We start from the raw sequence: 18,255 nt of genomic DNA on the forward strand, positions 1-18,255 counted from the left end.
ATTTTTAAAATGTTTCCGGGGGGGCACTTATAATGGTATTATGATTTTACATAAAATATAGTCATCATTTAGAAAAATAAAAAATAAAATTCATACCCTGATTTTAGCCCTCTGATTTGAACGCTCTTTTTGAAGGGGTGTGTCTGCTGTGAGACTTGTAACATGAGACTGTGTTGGCTAACATCTTTGCATATGAAATAGCGAAGTATTACATGTGGAACAGTGGATTCTCTTGAAAAACTTAAGCACATTTTTACTATTACAGCTCTCAAGGTTAACTAAGAAAAGTGTTGATTATAACAATTATATTTAGATCTATAGCATTATATTTAGATCGTGGCATGAAAGGTTGCAGTGATGAGCATGTAGCCGATCACAGACATGTTGTGCTATAACAAAAGCTGTTTTTGGACTAACAAGGAAATTTTCAGTTCTGAAACACAGGATATTCTGTTAGTATGATGACCTCTAATATGTCAAAAACTCAAGGAACATTTGATTGCTCAGTTCATGACCCTTTTAAAGCATATTAAATACACCACATAGACATATAAACAACATTCTAAAACTTGAATTTCACCACAGGGGGTCTTTAATTATGTTGTTAACCCCGCAGTTTTGGACAGTTGTGTAAATTAATATTATAAAAAAAAACCTTTTGATTTTTAGACATTTGACCTAGTCAGCAGGGCTAAGCAGCATTCGTAACTGATAAACCTGCCATATACTGTAACTAATCTACAGTGTCTCGTTTCATTTCTGTGTCCTGGCAGCATTCATGCCACTGTTTCATTTAGAATAGAGTTTTGAAAAAGAGGCAATGTTTTACAAATAAAGTACATTTATAAAACACCTTTGTTGAAGACCACAGATTTATTTTAATCTGCTTTGAGGACTGTAATTTGTAATATACAATTTATATAATATGATATATAAAATATGTGATTGTATTTTACATCGTATTTTATAAATTGTATATTCATTTGTAATATATACAGTAGAGTATCACTTACTTTCACCTTAGGTCATGGCTGCTTCGATCCCCAACTAAACCTCGAAGGAGGTATCTGCTCTGAAACAGTTGTTTCTGTCAGCCGCTGATGTCATCCTCTGCGATAGGGCCTATCGAACGTATACATCACCACCGCAGTGCCTCTCTTGTCAAGCTATGCGTTACATATCGCCATTCTGACATTTAACAAGTCACTCTTTTGTCATCTCTGAGGAACGGCGCTGCTAATGTCTCCTGCTACTGATTTAGTTTGCTTTGGGTGGCTGCTGTCCTATTGTAATTGAGTCATCAGTGACGGAGCGGTCGGAGTGGAGCTGGCCTGCGGGCACAGCATTAATGAACCCTGCAGCCAGTGCAGCTTGGGCCGTGATGACTATGACTGATGAGTGATTGCTGGTGGATCCTGCCATGCTAGATTTGTCACCAAAATGAGAACCACCCACCCTGCCCCCCACTCTGACTCCTGCGAGACAGAGCATCAAGAACGTCACACAGCCTGTTTGTCAAATGATTGAGTCTTCAAAACAAGCTCAAAACCATCAAGCTGTGACGCATCACGTCTGAGGAGCACCATAAATCGGACGACGTTTGGAAAGCGACACCGCAATTGATATGAATGCATTGCCGTATAAACGCCAGCATAGTCCTGATGGAAGTGCGAGGGGGATGAATGGCGCCGCTGTCATTATTAACGCTCGTTAGAGTAAGCCACGGCTTGTAATCATTTCTGGTCGTATGGAGTGTAAGGACTTTGTAAATCATCCAAAACTCATGGAGTGTCATTAACCCTGAGTGGCTGTGTTAGCAATCTAGACTCCATGATTGACAGACTACTTCACCATCAGGTAACTCACTCGCTCTGTCTTTCTCAGAGGGCCAGTTGAGATACTCTGAGTTTTTCAGATATCAGTTATTACAAACCTGCTCTTTACAGTTTCTCAAAGTTCTCAAGATTGTTTTGCTTTGCTTCAGGAGAGCTGACACGTTACACTACATTTCAATGTTTATTTTTTTATTTTTTTGAAAAGTTGCATATTTGTGCAGTTTTCCCCAACTTTTTTTTTCTCCTCACCACCCTGCTAAAGAAACCAGCTTAGACTTTGTATAGAAGGTGCTGACCAACTTGCAACCAGTTAAAACCATAAAATATTATTTTGGGACATTTTAATGCAAGTAACAGGCCTGCATTGCCCATGCTTTATATTTTTATTTCTCTATTTTAGAAGTTATGTGTTTTTTTTAACCACCACACTCCAACATGTCAGCTCACTATCATGCTGAGGAAACCATCCTAGACCTGGTTTAGAAGGTGATGACCAGTTTAATCCTGGTTTTTGCCAGTCACTCGCTAAGGCTACGCTGGTCAGGTTGGTATACCCACAACAATAACCATCTAAACCAGGGTTCCTCAAATATGGTCCTCTAGGGACACTGACCTGCAGAGTTTAGTTCCAACCCTAATCAGGCTCACCTACTGTAGTTAGTAAAGGTCTTCAGAGTTATTAGAAAAAAACAGGTAGTGAGTTCGATCATTGTTTGAGCTAAACTCTGCTGGACAGTGGCCCTCCAGAGCTGGATTTGAGGAATGCTGATCTAAACCAACCTGATCTTATGAGTAAATGTAACTATTTTACATTTTGAAGGGTGTAATTCACTTGGAAATAAATGATTTTTAGACAAAAAAGACCTTTATTTTTTCGATGCAGCTATACCATATCATCTGTTTTACTTGTTTTGTTATTAAAAGTTCTAGACTATGTAATAGAAGCGATTTTGTCATTGTACTATTTTATTGTTGTTTTTTTCATTGAGTAATATTGAATTAACATTAAGCATTCGTTTTGTTCCAAAAAGAGGAAAGATCTAATGTTAAAGATCAAAATAAGCAGATCCTGTGCGTCTTCGACAAATGTATTTACCTGTAAAATATGCGGTGTAACTGGTTACACCGGTGTTGTCACAAGTTTATTAAAGATACTGTAAGCGATGTCACGCGTTTTTTAGGCCGAAACATTTGTCACGTACAGCAAACACTATCCACTATCCGCTATCCGCCTGACCCCTGAAGACACTGTAAAAAAACAGTGTGCTGTATCTGTAGACAGCCCAGACTCCACAAACGGCAACAAAAACAAACTGGCCCAGCCTGGACCACGAAACATAACAAACAGTGTTCCAGCCAATAACGACAAGAATGATTTGGGGGTGGTGGTTGGGGGGTTAGTGCGCGTGCACATGAAGGGGGGTGTGAGGAGTGGAGGAGAGAGAAGCATGAAGAAAGTTAGCTAGAGGAGAAGATGTCCTAGACAACGACAACGACCAAGGTTAGAATTATATTCTCTTGAATTTTGATATGGCCGACACACGACCAAAGAGACGGCGGTCCGATGAACAAATAGCAAAGAAGAGGGAAAAGGATAAGGAACGCGCGAAGTCCCGAATATCCATCGGAAAAGCCTGTTTCAGGAAGCACGGAAGGGAGGGGGAGGGGGAGGGGACGGGATGAGGAGGAGGAGGGAGGGTCGAGCTAGCCTCTGTTTTGTTTGACAATACTTCGAACGCCAACAAGAATTGACGTCACCCAACATCGCTTAGAGCACCTTTAATCGGTGGAAAAAATTCCTCACCGGCACATCCCTAGTAAGCTATATAACCTTATAGAGTTGTCAAAAGTACCGGCTTTGGTACCAAGTCGGTACTGAATTTTTTTAAATGTGACGATACCAGCATTTCCCTCTAGCATTTTGAGCGCTATTGAACAGATTCTTAAACACCTCTGATTGGCCATTGTGTTGACACGCTCAACATATGTCTCTTGATTTATGTCTGTGATTGGCTACAATGATCATTGCTTCAAAAACATGTTGTCTTTGAAGCTCTTCATCGAGCACTTACACAAATACACATGGGAGAGTTTGAAAGCGGCGTATATCAGCGGATATATTAGGGATCCGCTGATAGACGCCTGCTTTTAAACGCTCCCGTGTGTATCTATGTAAGCACTCAATGAAGAGTGTCAACGATATAATTGTAGGCAATCGGCTAGTTGCACGTGGCCGCCGTTTTGGATTTCGGATCAGCGAGTGTGCGGTTAGACACTTCCGGTTACGCATTACGCCCGGTGCAGGGAGCCGGAGAAAGCCGAAATGTATCTATTATAGTTGTTTATAGAATCAACTATCACTTAAAATACTACTAAGATCCATATTACTATCACACGAGCCAATGGCGATTAATTGCACGGATGCATAGTCAGATTAATGAATGAAATACAACTGTTCACGAACAGAAGATTGTATTTGACTCATGCTGCATACACATACGCAATGACAATTATGCCTACTGTAAATATAGATTTACAACTACGATTAGAGTTGTTTGCATAAAATGCACCGTGAACATTCACACGTTTGCCCTGTGATAGGCTACAATTCGCTCCGTGCACGGCGACCGTTGACGTTCGAACTTGAGTGTGTGGGTCAGTACTTCCAGTGAAAACTTATGGTGATCTGATAGCGAGAGCGAGAGACAACAGCGACCGAGTTCCATTACCACAGAGATATTTTTTTCACAATGAGTATTCAAGAGAGGTGACTTGCCTTTCAGACGGTGACAGCCTCAGCACTTAATCGTTGTGTGCCGTTTTGTACCATTTTGTCACGTTACAACAGAGAAGTCAGCTTTCATGCATTCATCGTTGACGCTGCGGTACGGGCTGAGTGGATACAGAAGATCCAGAGGGATAACTTCAACCCGACCAAATTTTTAAATGCATATCATTTTCAGTGTATTTCACCTGTGCGTTTATATGCTTTCTATTACTCCATTTATTTTGTGCAAGTGAGATGAGTAAAGATCTGTTTCATAAATAATAATAATAATCTGTCTGGTGTTTATAAGCAGCACATACAGTATTGTACTACATGTAAAATATACACAAACTTACCTATATTAAATTGTTTGTGGTACCTACAGTAAAAAATGTAAATGTAAAATATGTGATGATAATATTGTTCGAGCAATTGATGTAAGTAAGTAAAAATCCATGCAGAATTGAAAAAAAAGTATTTATAGGAGATAATTTGTAGCCTATCACAGGGCAAACATGTGAATGTTCACGGTGCATTTTATGCAAACAACTCTAATCGTAGTTGTAACTCTATATTTACAGTAGGCATAATTGTCATTGCGTATGTGTATGCAACATGAGTCAAATACAATCTTCTGTTCGTGAACAGTTGTATTTCATTCATTAATCTGACTATGCATCCGTGCATTTAATTGCCATTGGCTCGTGTGATAGGAATATGGATCTTAGTAGTATTTTAAGTGATAATTGATTCTATAAACAACTATAAAAGATACATTTCGGCTTTCTCCGGCTCCCTGCACCGGGCGTAATGCGAAACCGGAAGTGTCTAAACGCACACTCGCTGATCCGAAATCCAAAATGGCGGCCACGTGCAACTAGTCTATCACAGACATAAATGTTGAGCGTGTGAACACATTGGCCAAAGAGAGGTGTTTAAGAATCCGCTAAACGACACTCAAATTGCAAGAGGGAAATGCTGGTATCGTCACATTTTTAAATTTCAGTACCGACTTGATACCGAAGTCTGTACTTTTTGACAACTCTATAACCTTATATAAATAAATAACTTAGAATGCAAGATTATTTGTTGCGGAGGAACAAATAGACTCTCTCTTTCTTTCTTTTTCAATCCCAACTAACACACAACGCACTGTAGAAATGGTCATTAATTCTTAATATTGGCTACAGAAATGGTACTGGTTTACTGTTGACCACATAATAATGTTAAAGACTTTCTAAGGCCAGCTCCACGCCACAGGGTGCTGCAGCAACCTTACGCAACCCTACTTCCCACGGTACTGATTGCGTCACCAAATGAAATCGCAAAAATAATGGCTGGCTAGTGCTGCTCCAAACTCTTGGCAAATGGATGAGTGAGTGTTGTGTCAGGTTCAAACAATGGTGCATTTACACTTAAGAGGAACCACTCTAATGTGGTTATAGTGGTCTATGCACATTGACTTGAGATAAGTAGTTTAACATAGAAGAAATTACACGTGACTTCAATTATTTATTTATTTATTTATTAACTAGGAAGGTCCCGTTGAGAACAATATCTCTTCTACCATGGAGTCCTGCTCAAGATAGGCAGCACAAGACAAAAAGTAGTACATAACACAACATCATAAACAAACGCAAAATACCCATATCTAAAAGACAATACAAAATCAACTATTAAAAAATTTACACCGTTCTATAAAAACAGACTTTAGGATGTTCCATGCATAAGGAGCATAATTAGAAAAGGCTGATCTACCCATTTCTGAATGGAAAATTGGGATCTTGAGTAAAAGTTTGTCTGTTGATCTAGTATTATAGATACTAGTACAGTATGTAAATAAACAAGATATACTGTGGTAATTTACCCAGTAAAGCTTTTAAAATAAAAATCATCATATGATTGTTCCTCCTCAAGCACAGAGAAGTCCATTTTGTCATTTCATATAAATTACAGTGATGTGTACGAACACTTCAAACTAGTAAAAATAGACCTTTTGTCTTTTAGTCTTTTAAAAACGATTTCTTTTGATGTTTTCTACAAGCTAAATCAATCTACAACCTGCTTACATAGACAATTAACTTCATAATTGAAAACATAATGGAAAAATGTGTGATGTTTAATACTACATTTTAACATTTTGAACTCCAGTAACCTGTTTTTACTCATCACAGGTCTTGACTGAAATACACAAGGTGTAGTTTATTTCAGACAGTGTGGTGATATCGATTCATAGCCTGACCCCATCCTTGAACTCTGCACAGCGGCGGATAGTCCTGTAAAGCCAGCACGATTGAAAGCGTAGCAGCCACCATGGCTTTATACTGTGTGCCATCATTCTCCTCAGTCATAGCAAGGTCTCCTCTGAACTGACTCCAAAAGCCTCTCTGTGCATTCAGACAGCAGAGTCGATCTTATGTTTATTCTCTTGAGACCCTAGAAGAGCGGGACAGAGAGAGAATGAAAGAGCAGGTGTGGCGTTGAAGGAAACTAAAATGGAGAAATGAGACAGAAACAGAACCAAATGATAGAAAGTGAATGCCAGTGAGAGATATATAAAGTGAAAAATGGATATGGAAGAGAAAAAAGACTTTTCCAAATCCTAGTGAGCTACCTATATAGACCACATTTTAAGGCATCATAGGCAAACATCCAAGATATTTTCTTATGGCTAAATTCTAAGGCAGCATCAAATGTTTTCTTTAAGAAGACAGTAATCCCAGAATGCTTTGCTATGAAAAAGTATGTTATTAAGTGAAAAAAGAAATCCATGATGGCAGATAGATTTTTCAATTTTAAATAACTGTTCTATTTGAATATATTTTAAAATGTATTATATTCCTGTGATGGCAAAGCTGAACTTTCAGCAGCCATTACTCCAGTCTTCAGTGTCACATGATCCTTTAGAAATCATTCTGATATACTGGAAACTGATTAAACAATTCTAGGATTATTTGATGAATAGAAAATTTAAAAGAACAACATTTATTTGAAATATAAATTTCAGTGTAAAATACGTTTCCTGTCAGATGTTAAATAGACATTTAGAAAATGTCTTTAAGATGTTTATGATTTAGAGTGTATGTAAACCTGCTTTTTCTAAGACGTTTATCAGATGTTTTCCAGATTAGGTGCTCTTTAGCATACATCTTAGACACGTACTTGTGCTTTCTAGCAACATGCTATTATCAAACCAGAGCTGTATTTAATGTTTACAAGAATGCATAGCTGGACAACCTTTATGATGTTGTCAGATTTTATTTGTGATTTGAAATTTGTTCTGGGAAACAACAGTTTTGCTTTTTTCATTCAAGTAGATACCATGTTTTTGCATGCATATTGCTAATGTGGCACTAAGATGAGCCGATTTGCCTTAAAGAAACTTTGATCAAACAAATCAGTTTTGAGTCGAGTCTCCTGTGTGCTTTGTGTGAGGAGCGTTATTTGTGTGGCGCACATGTAGAGTGTTCCAAAAATAAAGCTGCTGCCGACTAGACAGTAGATATTGAGGCAGCTCACTAGGTTTTGGAACAGAGCAGTCAAAGAGAATGAGCGTGCTTGTTTGTGCGAGAAAGAGAGAGAGAGAGAGGACCCTTGTGGGCCAATCTCATCTGTCACAGCCAAGCTTCATCATTAATATGCAACAGCAGCCTGCTGATGCTTGGCATTGACCCATTTTCTCGCTGAAATATCACCGCAAGGTTCACGGTGTGAGAGAGACGCAGACCTGCACATAATCGGCTTTGCGTGGAACACCCAGGTACAGGGGGTCCGCTTGAAAACACAAGCACTCATATCCTGGGATAATGACTTCCTCTTTGTCCGGCATACTTTTTGATTATGAGAGCTACAGGAGTTCAGAAATGCCTGTCCGTCCTCCAAAAATGATAACAACGAAATCCGAAGTCATTACACATTTAAACCAGGTCCCCTTGCCACATACGTGGGCAGCATATGAAATGTACTAATAGCAGGAAGTCACCTGATGGAACATAACTGCAATAGTATTCATTAGATTCACAGATAGTAAGAAGGGAGGGTGCAGTTGGATTTAGTGCATATTTAAAGTGTCAAGATGTTAGTATTCACATGTTAATATAATCTTTAAGTGGATAGAGGATGGACAGATTTGGATTGTGGTCCATGATGGAGGGCTCAAGAATGCTTAAAAATGTAATACAAGTGGGGTGGGGGGATTGTCACAGGAACGATCCTGTGCAAGCAACCGATTATATATGCGTACACCTGTCTCGTGATTGGCAGGATTAGATGAATACGCTTCCAAAACTTCATTAAATTGAGAAAACATGTTGGATGCACATGTTTATACATATTATTTACATGTTTATACATATATTATTCATATACCTTGACAAATGCCACTTGTCCTAATAATAAAATGTGCTCGAGAGTGTGCAGTTCTGTTTTCTTTTCATTAAGGATGCACATGTTTAAGCACAGAGCTTTTTCTGAAGAGTGTGTTGAGTACTTCAGCATTAATAATCAAAGCATTTGAGGGAAAGATGTTCTAACTGCACGAGCGGCTGTAGCGACGTCTTCCTGTATGATATATGGAAACTAGCATGTAATATGCGTTTGTGGTATGAAAACATGGGAAATAGATAGGTACATCTATGGACATATGCTTTTTTTTTTTTAAGAAGTCTCTTATACATATCGAGGCTGTATTTATTTGATAAAAAAATACAGTAAGTTTAAATATTACAATTTAAAATTGTAATTTTAATATATTTTAAAATGTAAGATATTCCTGTGATGGCAAAGTTGAATTTTCAGCATCATTGCTCCAGTCTTCAGTGTCACGTAATCCTCCAGAAACCATTCTAATATGCTGATTTGATGCTCAAAAACATTTATTACTATTATCAATGTTGAAAACAGTTTTGCTGCGTAAAACTTTTGTGGAAACCATGATGCATTTTTTCAGGATATTTTTGTAACATTATAAATGTCTTTACTGTTTACTATTTTGGTACATTTAATGCATCCTTGCTGAACAAGTTTTAATTTCTTCCAAGTGAAGAGTACATAGTAAGAGAATTGTTTGTTTTTGTATATTTAGTATATGTATTTTATAGTGATTGTATGTTTTATTTTTTGCACTAGTATATTGACATAAACATATTTTTCATCATTTGTGTCACTTGGCATATACAAACATATTTTGCAGATTTTTTATGTATTTATACCTTTAGTATAACATAACATGTTATAGTACATAACAATATAAAAATATATATGTATGGTTTGAATCTCTCTCTCAATTCAATTCAAAATGAGCTTTATTAGCATGACTGTGTAACACAATGTTGCCAAAGCATCAACATATTATATATAAATAATAAAACAAATAAAAACATATGTATAGATCATGTCATATGTAGCATAGTAAATATAAATAAATGTTTTCTCTCTCTCTCGTCTCTCTCTTCTCTCTCTCTCTCTCTATCTCTCTCTCTCTACTCTCTATCTCTCTCTTCATCTCTCCTCTCTCTCTCTCTCTCTCTCACGTCTCACCCTCTCTCTCTCTCTCTCTCACTCTCTTTCTCTCTCTCTCTCTCTCTCTCTCTCTCTCTCTCTCTCTCTCTCTCTCATCACTCTTCTCTCTCTCTCTCTCTCTCTCTCTCTCTCACACACCCTCTCTCTCTCTCACTCTCTCTCTCTCGCCCTCTCTCACTCTCTCTCTCTCACTCTCTCTCTCACAGGTGTTGGGCAGTTTTAGAGATTGTTCCCCAGATGGCTGTGGAGACACTGCTGGAGGAGAAACTCTTAAACAGGAGTGCAGGACAAACAGAGGCGACTCATCCAGTACACACATTTATCTACTCCAACATCTCCCTCGAGGAGTGAGTGCATACATACACATGAACATACAAACATCGGATGCACATGCATTGAGGTTATTGTACAATGTCAGTGTTTTCACATGTTGCTGTCATGATTCCCTTACTTAGTGTACCAGGTGCTGTTTTTCATGGGCCAAAGTCTTTTTTTAACAAATTCCAGTTCTAGTTTCTCTGTTTGTGAGAAAATAACTCAAGAAAATGAAACATCTGAGGTTTGCTGTGCCACTTTAGCTCAGTGATATGTTGTGTTCTACTGTTATACATGTGCGTTTAAAAGCACATCTTCTCCCTGTAATGCAAGATGGCAGATAACGAATTAGAACGCGATCGGTTCCAGTCACGAAGAATTACAGCTCAATAAAACAAGTCGCACAATAAATGACAACGCAAGTCAGTCTGAATGTGAACATCGCTCACACTCTTTTAATCGCTGTCTCCTTGGCTTCATCTGTGACGGGGGAAATGGAGAACATCCTCGGCAGGAGTCTTTTTTTAGAGATTCATACATTACAGTACTTGTTTATGTATGAGGCTTGTATTAATATTTAAATGAGCTCCGTTCAGATGGGTGTCATGTGTAATACAACCAGATAGATTTCTGGCCCTAATGATTCAGAGTTGTTTGTGTGACGGTGGATAGAGTAGCATGATTAGACACGTCAGTCAGCGCAGAGGTGGTTTCTTTGCTCCCAGATGCTTCCTCGTGCAGCCATTTTCACCCCGGCACACACCTCGAGTGATGCGCCGAGCATCGTATGATTGACTAAGCAGCACTTAAGCAGGTGAGGACCCTGTAAATAAGCTTTTCCCTCCGAAATGATCTCGTTTTAGGCCCCTCCCTCCATCTCGAGCCCTCTGCGGATGGATTCTGCCACCTGGAGATTGCAGAGTTCTGCTTTTCTGCATCCCCTCCCATCCGGTGTTTATATCAGCCGGGTTTGTTGAGGTAATCCGGCCAGCTCCAAACTAGCGGAAAGATGGAGTTAGGGAAATGGATTTCTGGAATAAAATGAAAGTGTTTTTTGGGTGTACGTGTTACTCAGACGTAACACTTGACAGGGAATTCATTGAGGCGCATAACTCTGTTCACTCATCTGTTGGGATTTTTGTCTAGTAAAGCTTTACTAGACTGCGATTTTACTGAAGGTCCTCCTACGCTGTAATTTACTTTGAAAGCCATTGATGGTGCTCTTAAAAGAATAATTAGTGAAGACTAACACTATTTGGACTATTCAAAGAGTATCTAAAGGTGATGTATCAGCCGTAATTTAGAAAACACAACATCAAGGGGAAAATTGAAGGCTTGCTCTTAAACATGCCCACCACTTGATTTTTATTTCACACAAAATATTTCCTTTATGTTCGCAGTGAAACAGATTTTCATGTCAGTATTTTGACAGTTATTTAATTTAGCTGTCTGCGCACCTCTGCTTTTTGAATATGTGAATGTTTTCTTAATGACGACAGGTGTCAGGGGTAGTTATGAGAGGGAATGATGGGACTCTGAGCGAGAGATCCGCAGAACAACAGTGGCCCCTGGAGGTTAAAACAAGTACTGCATGAGCCCGGTCTGCTTAAACTTCATTATCAGGTGCATAAATACCTTGAAAATAAAATCTGCTGAACTTCACTGCATATGTGATCAATCTTGTAAATTATTGCTTGCATGTAAGTACATTGTTATTGCTTATTGCTTGTATTAAGCATGTAGTATAAGATGCATCTGTGAATGCATGTTATCTTTCTTCCAATTACACATAAATCAATGTGTAGCTGCTTACTTTCGGGTTTCAAGTGCTTGTTTACGAGTTTTTTCCTGGAATAAGTACCTTATTCATCATCTGTCTTTCTTTACTATGGCCATATCCCCTTTCTTTTGCTCTCTCTCTTGGTGTCATTCTCACTCTCGGCACCAAACCTACAACTCGCTAATGAGTAAAAGCCTCCCCTCAGGGCTGCCATGTGTAGTGAGATTCTCTAGAGGCTCTCCAAAAGCTCTAGTGGTAGATTTCATCTCATGATAGGCTTCACATTCAGTTTAGGCTTTCATTTGCTCATTCGATTCAATTAGCCGTTTCATATAGTCCCCCAACAGCAGAACGGTCTGTGCGTTTGACTCCTTTGCCTTATTCAAATGTGCACACAGTTCTCTAAGTTTTTGCCTGCACTACAGAAATGTCACAAAGACCTGGGGACAATGCGGTCCACACCTGGGTGTGAGGACGCAAGGGATTTCGGTGGGAAATGTGGGACATTCTGTCTCCCGGCAGAACTGTTGAATTTTTTGAAAAATGGAGGTCAGAAAGGAAACGTTTCACACGATCCTTTGGCTGCAGAGAGGAGGACTCCGGGGGAGTGGGAAGAAAGAAATAATTAAAGCCACAGTTACAGAGAATGTCATTTCCACTGCATTATGCGTCTCTTTTACAAAAGCCGGGGTTAAATATTTTAAAGGCCTGACTGGCTCTCATCTGGCAGCCTCCATTATTGAAACCGAAATATACTTAAGCAGGCAGAGGCATTACCCCCACAGCTAGAGGGTCAGTCTGCCTCAGACGTTGCCTTAAAAGGCCTTGCGTTTGATAACCTCTAGATTCATTGATTATATACTGCTGATGGATTCTAAGCACTGACTCAGAGCTTTGCTTTTTCAATTCAATTAAAGCACTATAGGGGAGCTACTCGATATTTCTTCCACGCTGGCAATTATATTGTCAGGCGTGCGATTGATTTGTCTACAGTCGTTAAGACTTTTTTACAACCGGAGCAGAGGTATTTTCTATAATTATTTATTATTTTTGGACTGAATTTGATAATTCCATTGCTTATATTGATCTGCTGTCCTTACCTTGGTTGTTATATACGTGTGTGCCAGTTTATGTAGTCAAAGAACTTAAGGATGTATTGGGTGATGAAAAGGGTATTAATAAAATACTCCTTTTCAAGGTTTAGCTGGTTTAGCACTACCTATAATTTTCCTATTCAAAATTAGCTTTGTATTTTGATGAAACAAAATGGTTTGCAATGTACTGGATGGACGTATTGACAACATTTAAATATAAACATTGCATATTTACAGCTAAAGAAAACGTAAAATATTATGTCATAACGATATTTGTAAAATTGCCCTTTTACCATTTTATACATACATTTTAGATCCCTTAAACCTACCCCCAAACCCAAACAAAGCTATTTTATAGAGAATATAAAAAATAATATATAAATGTAATGGGCGAAATTGTGTACGGAAATTTCAATTTATAGCATTAAAAAGATATTTCCAGTTGCTAATCCCACTTCTACCTTTAAACCTACCCATAACCATTTCTTAAAAAGATGTACAGTTATAAAGAAAAACATAAGTCAAATGTGATTTATATAGCGCTTTATACAATACAGATTGTTTCAAAACAGCTTTACAGCCATAACAGGAAAATTATGCATTTCAGCTATTGTTCAGCTGAAGTCAGTTCAGTGTTGATTCAGCTCTGTTGTAAAGACCATCAATTATTGAATTAGTTCATTAAATCTATAAAGCAGTTCTGCATCATCAAATGATGTCATCGTTCAGCTCTCATACAGCAGTGTCAGTACAGTCAGATCAATAATATTGTTGAATATTAAGTGTCCCCAACTAAGCTAGCCAGAGGCGACACAAGTGTAATCACAATATTTATTGCGAAAATGTCAAAAGCATTACCAAAAATAATTCAGATGACGATGTGTTGCAGTCGTAGTCTTCTCTGGTGGTAAATAATAGTTTTGTATGAGGTCAATTATAACAAGTACGCGAAATTAATGTTTCACAGTTTCTGCTTAGAATGGAGATGAAGATCGCTTAATTTTGGGTCCGTTCCTCGCAAACATATGGATTCTAAATATTTGGATTACAGCACACAAATAAAACGTATAACTTTTGTAAATTTGTAAATACTTTTTACGTGTATTTTATGGTTCTATTGTCACAGGTTTTGTATGTCTGTCAAGTTTTTCATACATAAATTCACATTGTAGTGCTGTCAGTATAGTATGTTGCATTGTCTACTGAAATCTAAGTAAACGTGTGTGTGGTAGAACCACACTTTATGTAAAAATGCATACTAATGCTCAGGAGATCATATTAGAAAGAGACATTTTTATTTTTTATTATTTGTCTTTTAAACCATTTAAATTTGTTAGTTTTAATTTTTCCAAACAATTTTTCTAGTTTATTTTTTTTTTTCTAATTGTCTTAATAAACATTTAGTAATGTAATAATATTATTATTATTATTTTATGTTTAATCATGTTAAAATTGCTAGTCAGTGGCATTTTTCTTTTTTAATGCTGGCAGGTTATAAAGGTTTCAAGTGTTATATAATATATAATTGAAAATTGTAACAGTTTTTATTACAGACTTCCTTAGGTGTGCCGTACGGAAGGATAGAGCAGTGAGATTCCATTTTATTATTTGACATGCATCTACCCTTTGGTTGAAGTTGAAACGTGTCTGAGATGAAATGAAAGCATTAAGTCAGTGCTGTCCCTCATTTCTGGCCTGAAGCAAAGCACTTTCCAAACGATTTTCTGGACAACGAGGAACAAAACAATGTATTTAAGGGTAGTTCTGCCATTTTTACCATGTATGTGGTCAAATCTCTACAGTTCCGTTCCGTTTTTTTTTTTTTTTTTAACAACGTAACCTCCCTGATGATTTGAAACTGGCCAGACATCGAGTGTTACTGCAGGCTTCCTCTTTCCAATAGCAGATTAATACCTCTGAAATACAGCCCTCTAGTTACAAAGCCACCAAGAAAAAAGACAAAAAATGATTTGAATTTCAAAGACACAGGAACTGAGCCAAAAGCAAGGACTTTATAAGACACAACAGTGAATGAAAATGGAATGGAGAATCAGTCCACACATTCCCAGAGGGGTGACTGTTTGAAAGATCGGAGGTATATTTTACCCTGTGGACCAAACCTAGAAAAGTTTTTAACGGAGGCTTGTAACAGATTCACTCCATGCTCCACATGTAGCAACCTTTTGGCCTTTTTGCCTTTAGGCTTTTGACCGCTTAACTGAATGTTCTTCAATGTGACTGGAGTAATAAAAGAACTGAATTTTAGTGTTGTAGTCAAAGTAGCGCTCATTTGACAGTAATACACATTACTACGCTTACACCACACTTTAGGGATGTCCCGATCAGGTTTTTTTGCCCTCGAGTCCGAGTCATTTGATTTTGAGTATCTGCCGATACCGAGTCCCGATCCGATACTTAATACATAAAAAAAGAATAAAGAAGAGCGAAAAAACAGATCCAGGATGTTCCTTATTTTTTATTTAATTCACCTTATTTTAACATTCAACAACTCTGTTAACAAACAGAGCACTTCTGTGAGGTAGCTTGAACAATCAAGTAATAAATAAATTCTTCACTTTTGGACTTTAGTGCAACAGTAAATATAAAAAAGTCTAATATATAAACAAATAGCACCTCAACTTAAAATACCCGGCAGGCATGTGATTGAACAAATAAAAAATAAAAGTGCTACAGTGTTTGCAAAGCCAGTAATGTGCTTTTAGGAACTGCACTCCTAACTCTTACACCGGTTTCACACTGCACTGTTAGCAGAGCGTGCAGCGCGTATTTTTTTCGCCGCCCATGTTAACAGATTAAACCAGGCTTTAGAGCATTCACACCGCGCGCAGAGGCGGCGCGGCAGTGCGTAGCAGAGCACAGCAGGAGTGCCGCGATCGTTTCGGCGCCGAGTCTATTTTTGCTGCGCCACTTTTGCTGAATTAAAGTGACAATACATTGATCATGGCCAAAATACACCGCAGTTTTATCCAAAAAGTGCATTGATGATATCTATTGTGTTTTAAACAGTCAATCAAATGACCAACAGCAATTTAAAAAGAAAACAAATGTCCAAAAACAAACTTGTTGCCATAACAATAAAAACAAAGATGAACAAAAAGTTATATGAAATTATTAATAAAATAAGCTTCTTGACAAGTCTTTTCTCTTAAATGTATTTGAAAACGAAAAAAAGCAATGCCAACTTATCCATTATAGAGTAGCCTACTCTGTCTGTAGCCTGCCCTACACAACCCGCGGTTCAGCCGCGCGTGACAAACGCTGCCAGTGTGAAAGCAAAACGCGCGTGTCCTGCCCCTGCTCACCATACGCACTGCTCCTGCGCTGCTTACACTCTGCTAACGCGTGCAGTGTGAAACCGGCATAACTCTGTGCCACCGCATAACTATAGATGTGTTAAAAAAAAATGAGAATATATATACATATATCCGAGTCCTGATCGGGAGGTAACGTCCGATTCCGATCGAGTCTGAAAACACGTGATCGGGCCCGATTTCCGATCACGTGATCGGATCGGGACATCCCTACTTATAATAGTGTCACCGGTCATATTTTATCAGATTATTTCATTCTTTTTATGCCTCTTTTTCTTTGCAGGTCAGAAAAGGCTGGGGAGATCGCGACGATACCACTAACCAAGGTAAATGAAATCATGTTCTTTTCACAATCTCGAATCCAGATTTACTGACCTTGTAATCCGGTGAGAGAGAAATGGATTGGAATGTCTTTAGTGCTTTGCATGCATGACAGGCCAAGAATAAGTAAATATTAAGATGCTTCTCCTGTGTTTAAGCCATTGAGTGTTGGGGCTTTCTGATATCATGTGCTGTAGAGTGCTTTTTGACTTTCAAAGTTCAAGTGTTTTGCAAGTACTGTAAGAGAGGCTACTACATGGCTTGAGATGCTATAATCAGATGCGTATGTGATGGCTTCATGTCTGAATCACAGATCATTACTGACGTCTCCTGTTGACCTCTTGATTTGTTGAAGCTGTGTTTCTTTTGAACTCTCTCTCTTCACTTTACCAGAGAGTAGCATTTAGATGGCATTTAGATGCTGAACATCTATATGTAGATCATGCGAAGCATAAAAACAAACCCACCCCAGTTTTATATTATATCACCTAAATTCACCTAAATATTACAATTCTGTTATTACTCATAAAACCTGTCAATAAATGTTCAGCTCACATTTCAGCCCCCCCTCCCCCAATAAAAAAAAAGAAGTAAAAAAGTACTGCAATTTGCATAAATAAATGTCTACTGTTAATAAGTCTACTGTTAGGATGCAGGAATGTCTTTGGTTTGTGATATTATATTGTACATTAATCGATATATTAAACAGTAGTCGATTGTCGAGTTCACGCGCATGGGTTTAGTTACCTATGATCACGCGCGTGAACTCGGCAATCGACTACTGTGGACTTCGACCGAAAACAGGAAGAAAATACAGGTATGTGCGCTGGCTGAATTAACATCACTTTTATTAATATCTTTCACATCTACTGCAGTCAGATTCACCCGTGTTAACTCTGAAGGAATCACTCACATGACCTGTGCACTTGCAATGACACATCAAGGATGTTAAGAGGCTAAAAGCAGGTTTAAAACGTGCCCCATTGAAGTTAACAGGGTGCAAATTTTAAAAAGAGGATAACACGGTGTAGGCAACACCGATTTTTGTCGTTGTTCTCTGTACTGACAGCACTCCAAATTTACAAAAAAATGAGCTCAATGTTAAAATTGACCGGCGTTCTCCTTTAATCGTCTCAGTTTTGTGAATGATTCACAAAACAATAATTTAGCAGATTAAAGACGAGCTTCATTATCTTCAGGCCATTGTGATTTTCTGGTGCGATCGGCTGATAATCTGCCTTCAACAGCACCTTCGGGTTTTGTCGTCTGTACAGTGCAACAGAAGCTCAAC

The 18,255-nt window shown here is 38.2% G+C and overlaps 1 protein-coding gene across 1 annotated transcript in view; it reads left to right on the forward strand.

Moving 5' to 3' along the window:
• LOC307149940 (uncharacterized protein) overlaps positions 1-18,255 on the forward strand; it is a 128,800-nt gene that overhangs the window by 85,733 nt on the left and 24,812 nt on the right. The window contains exons 12-13 of the mRNA XM_079856572.1: positions 10,329-10,469; positions 16,927-16,969. Of these exons, the coding sequence (XP_079712698.1) occupies positions 10,329-10,469; positions 16,927-16,969 (184 nt within the window). The remainder of the gene's footprint in view (positions 1-10,328; positions 10,470-16,926; positions 16,970-18,255) is intronic.

This window comes from Squalius cephalus (genome assembly GCF_949319135.1).
Source record: "Squalius cephalus genome assembly, chromosome: 22".
Classification (NCBI taxonomy): domain Eukaryota; kingdom Metazoa; phylum Chordata; class Actinopteri; order Cypriniformes; family Leuciscidae; genus Squalius; species Squalius cephalus.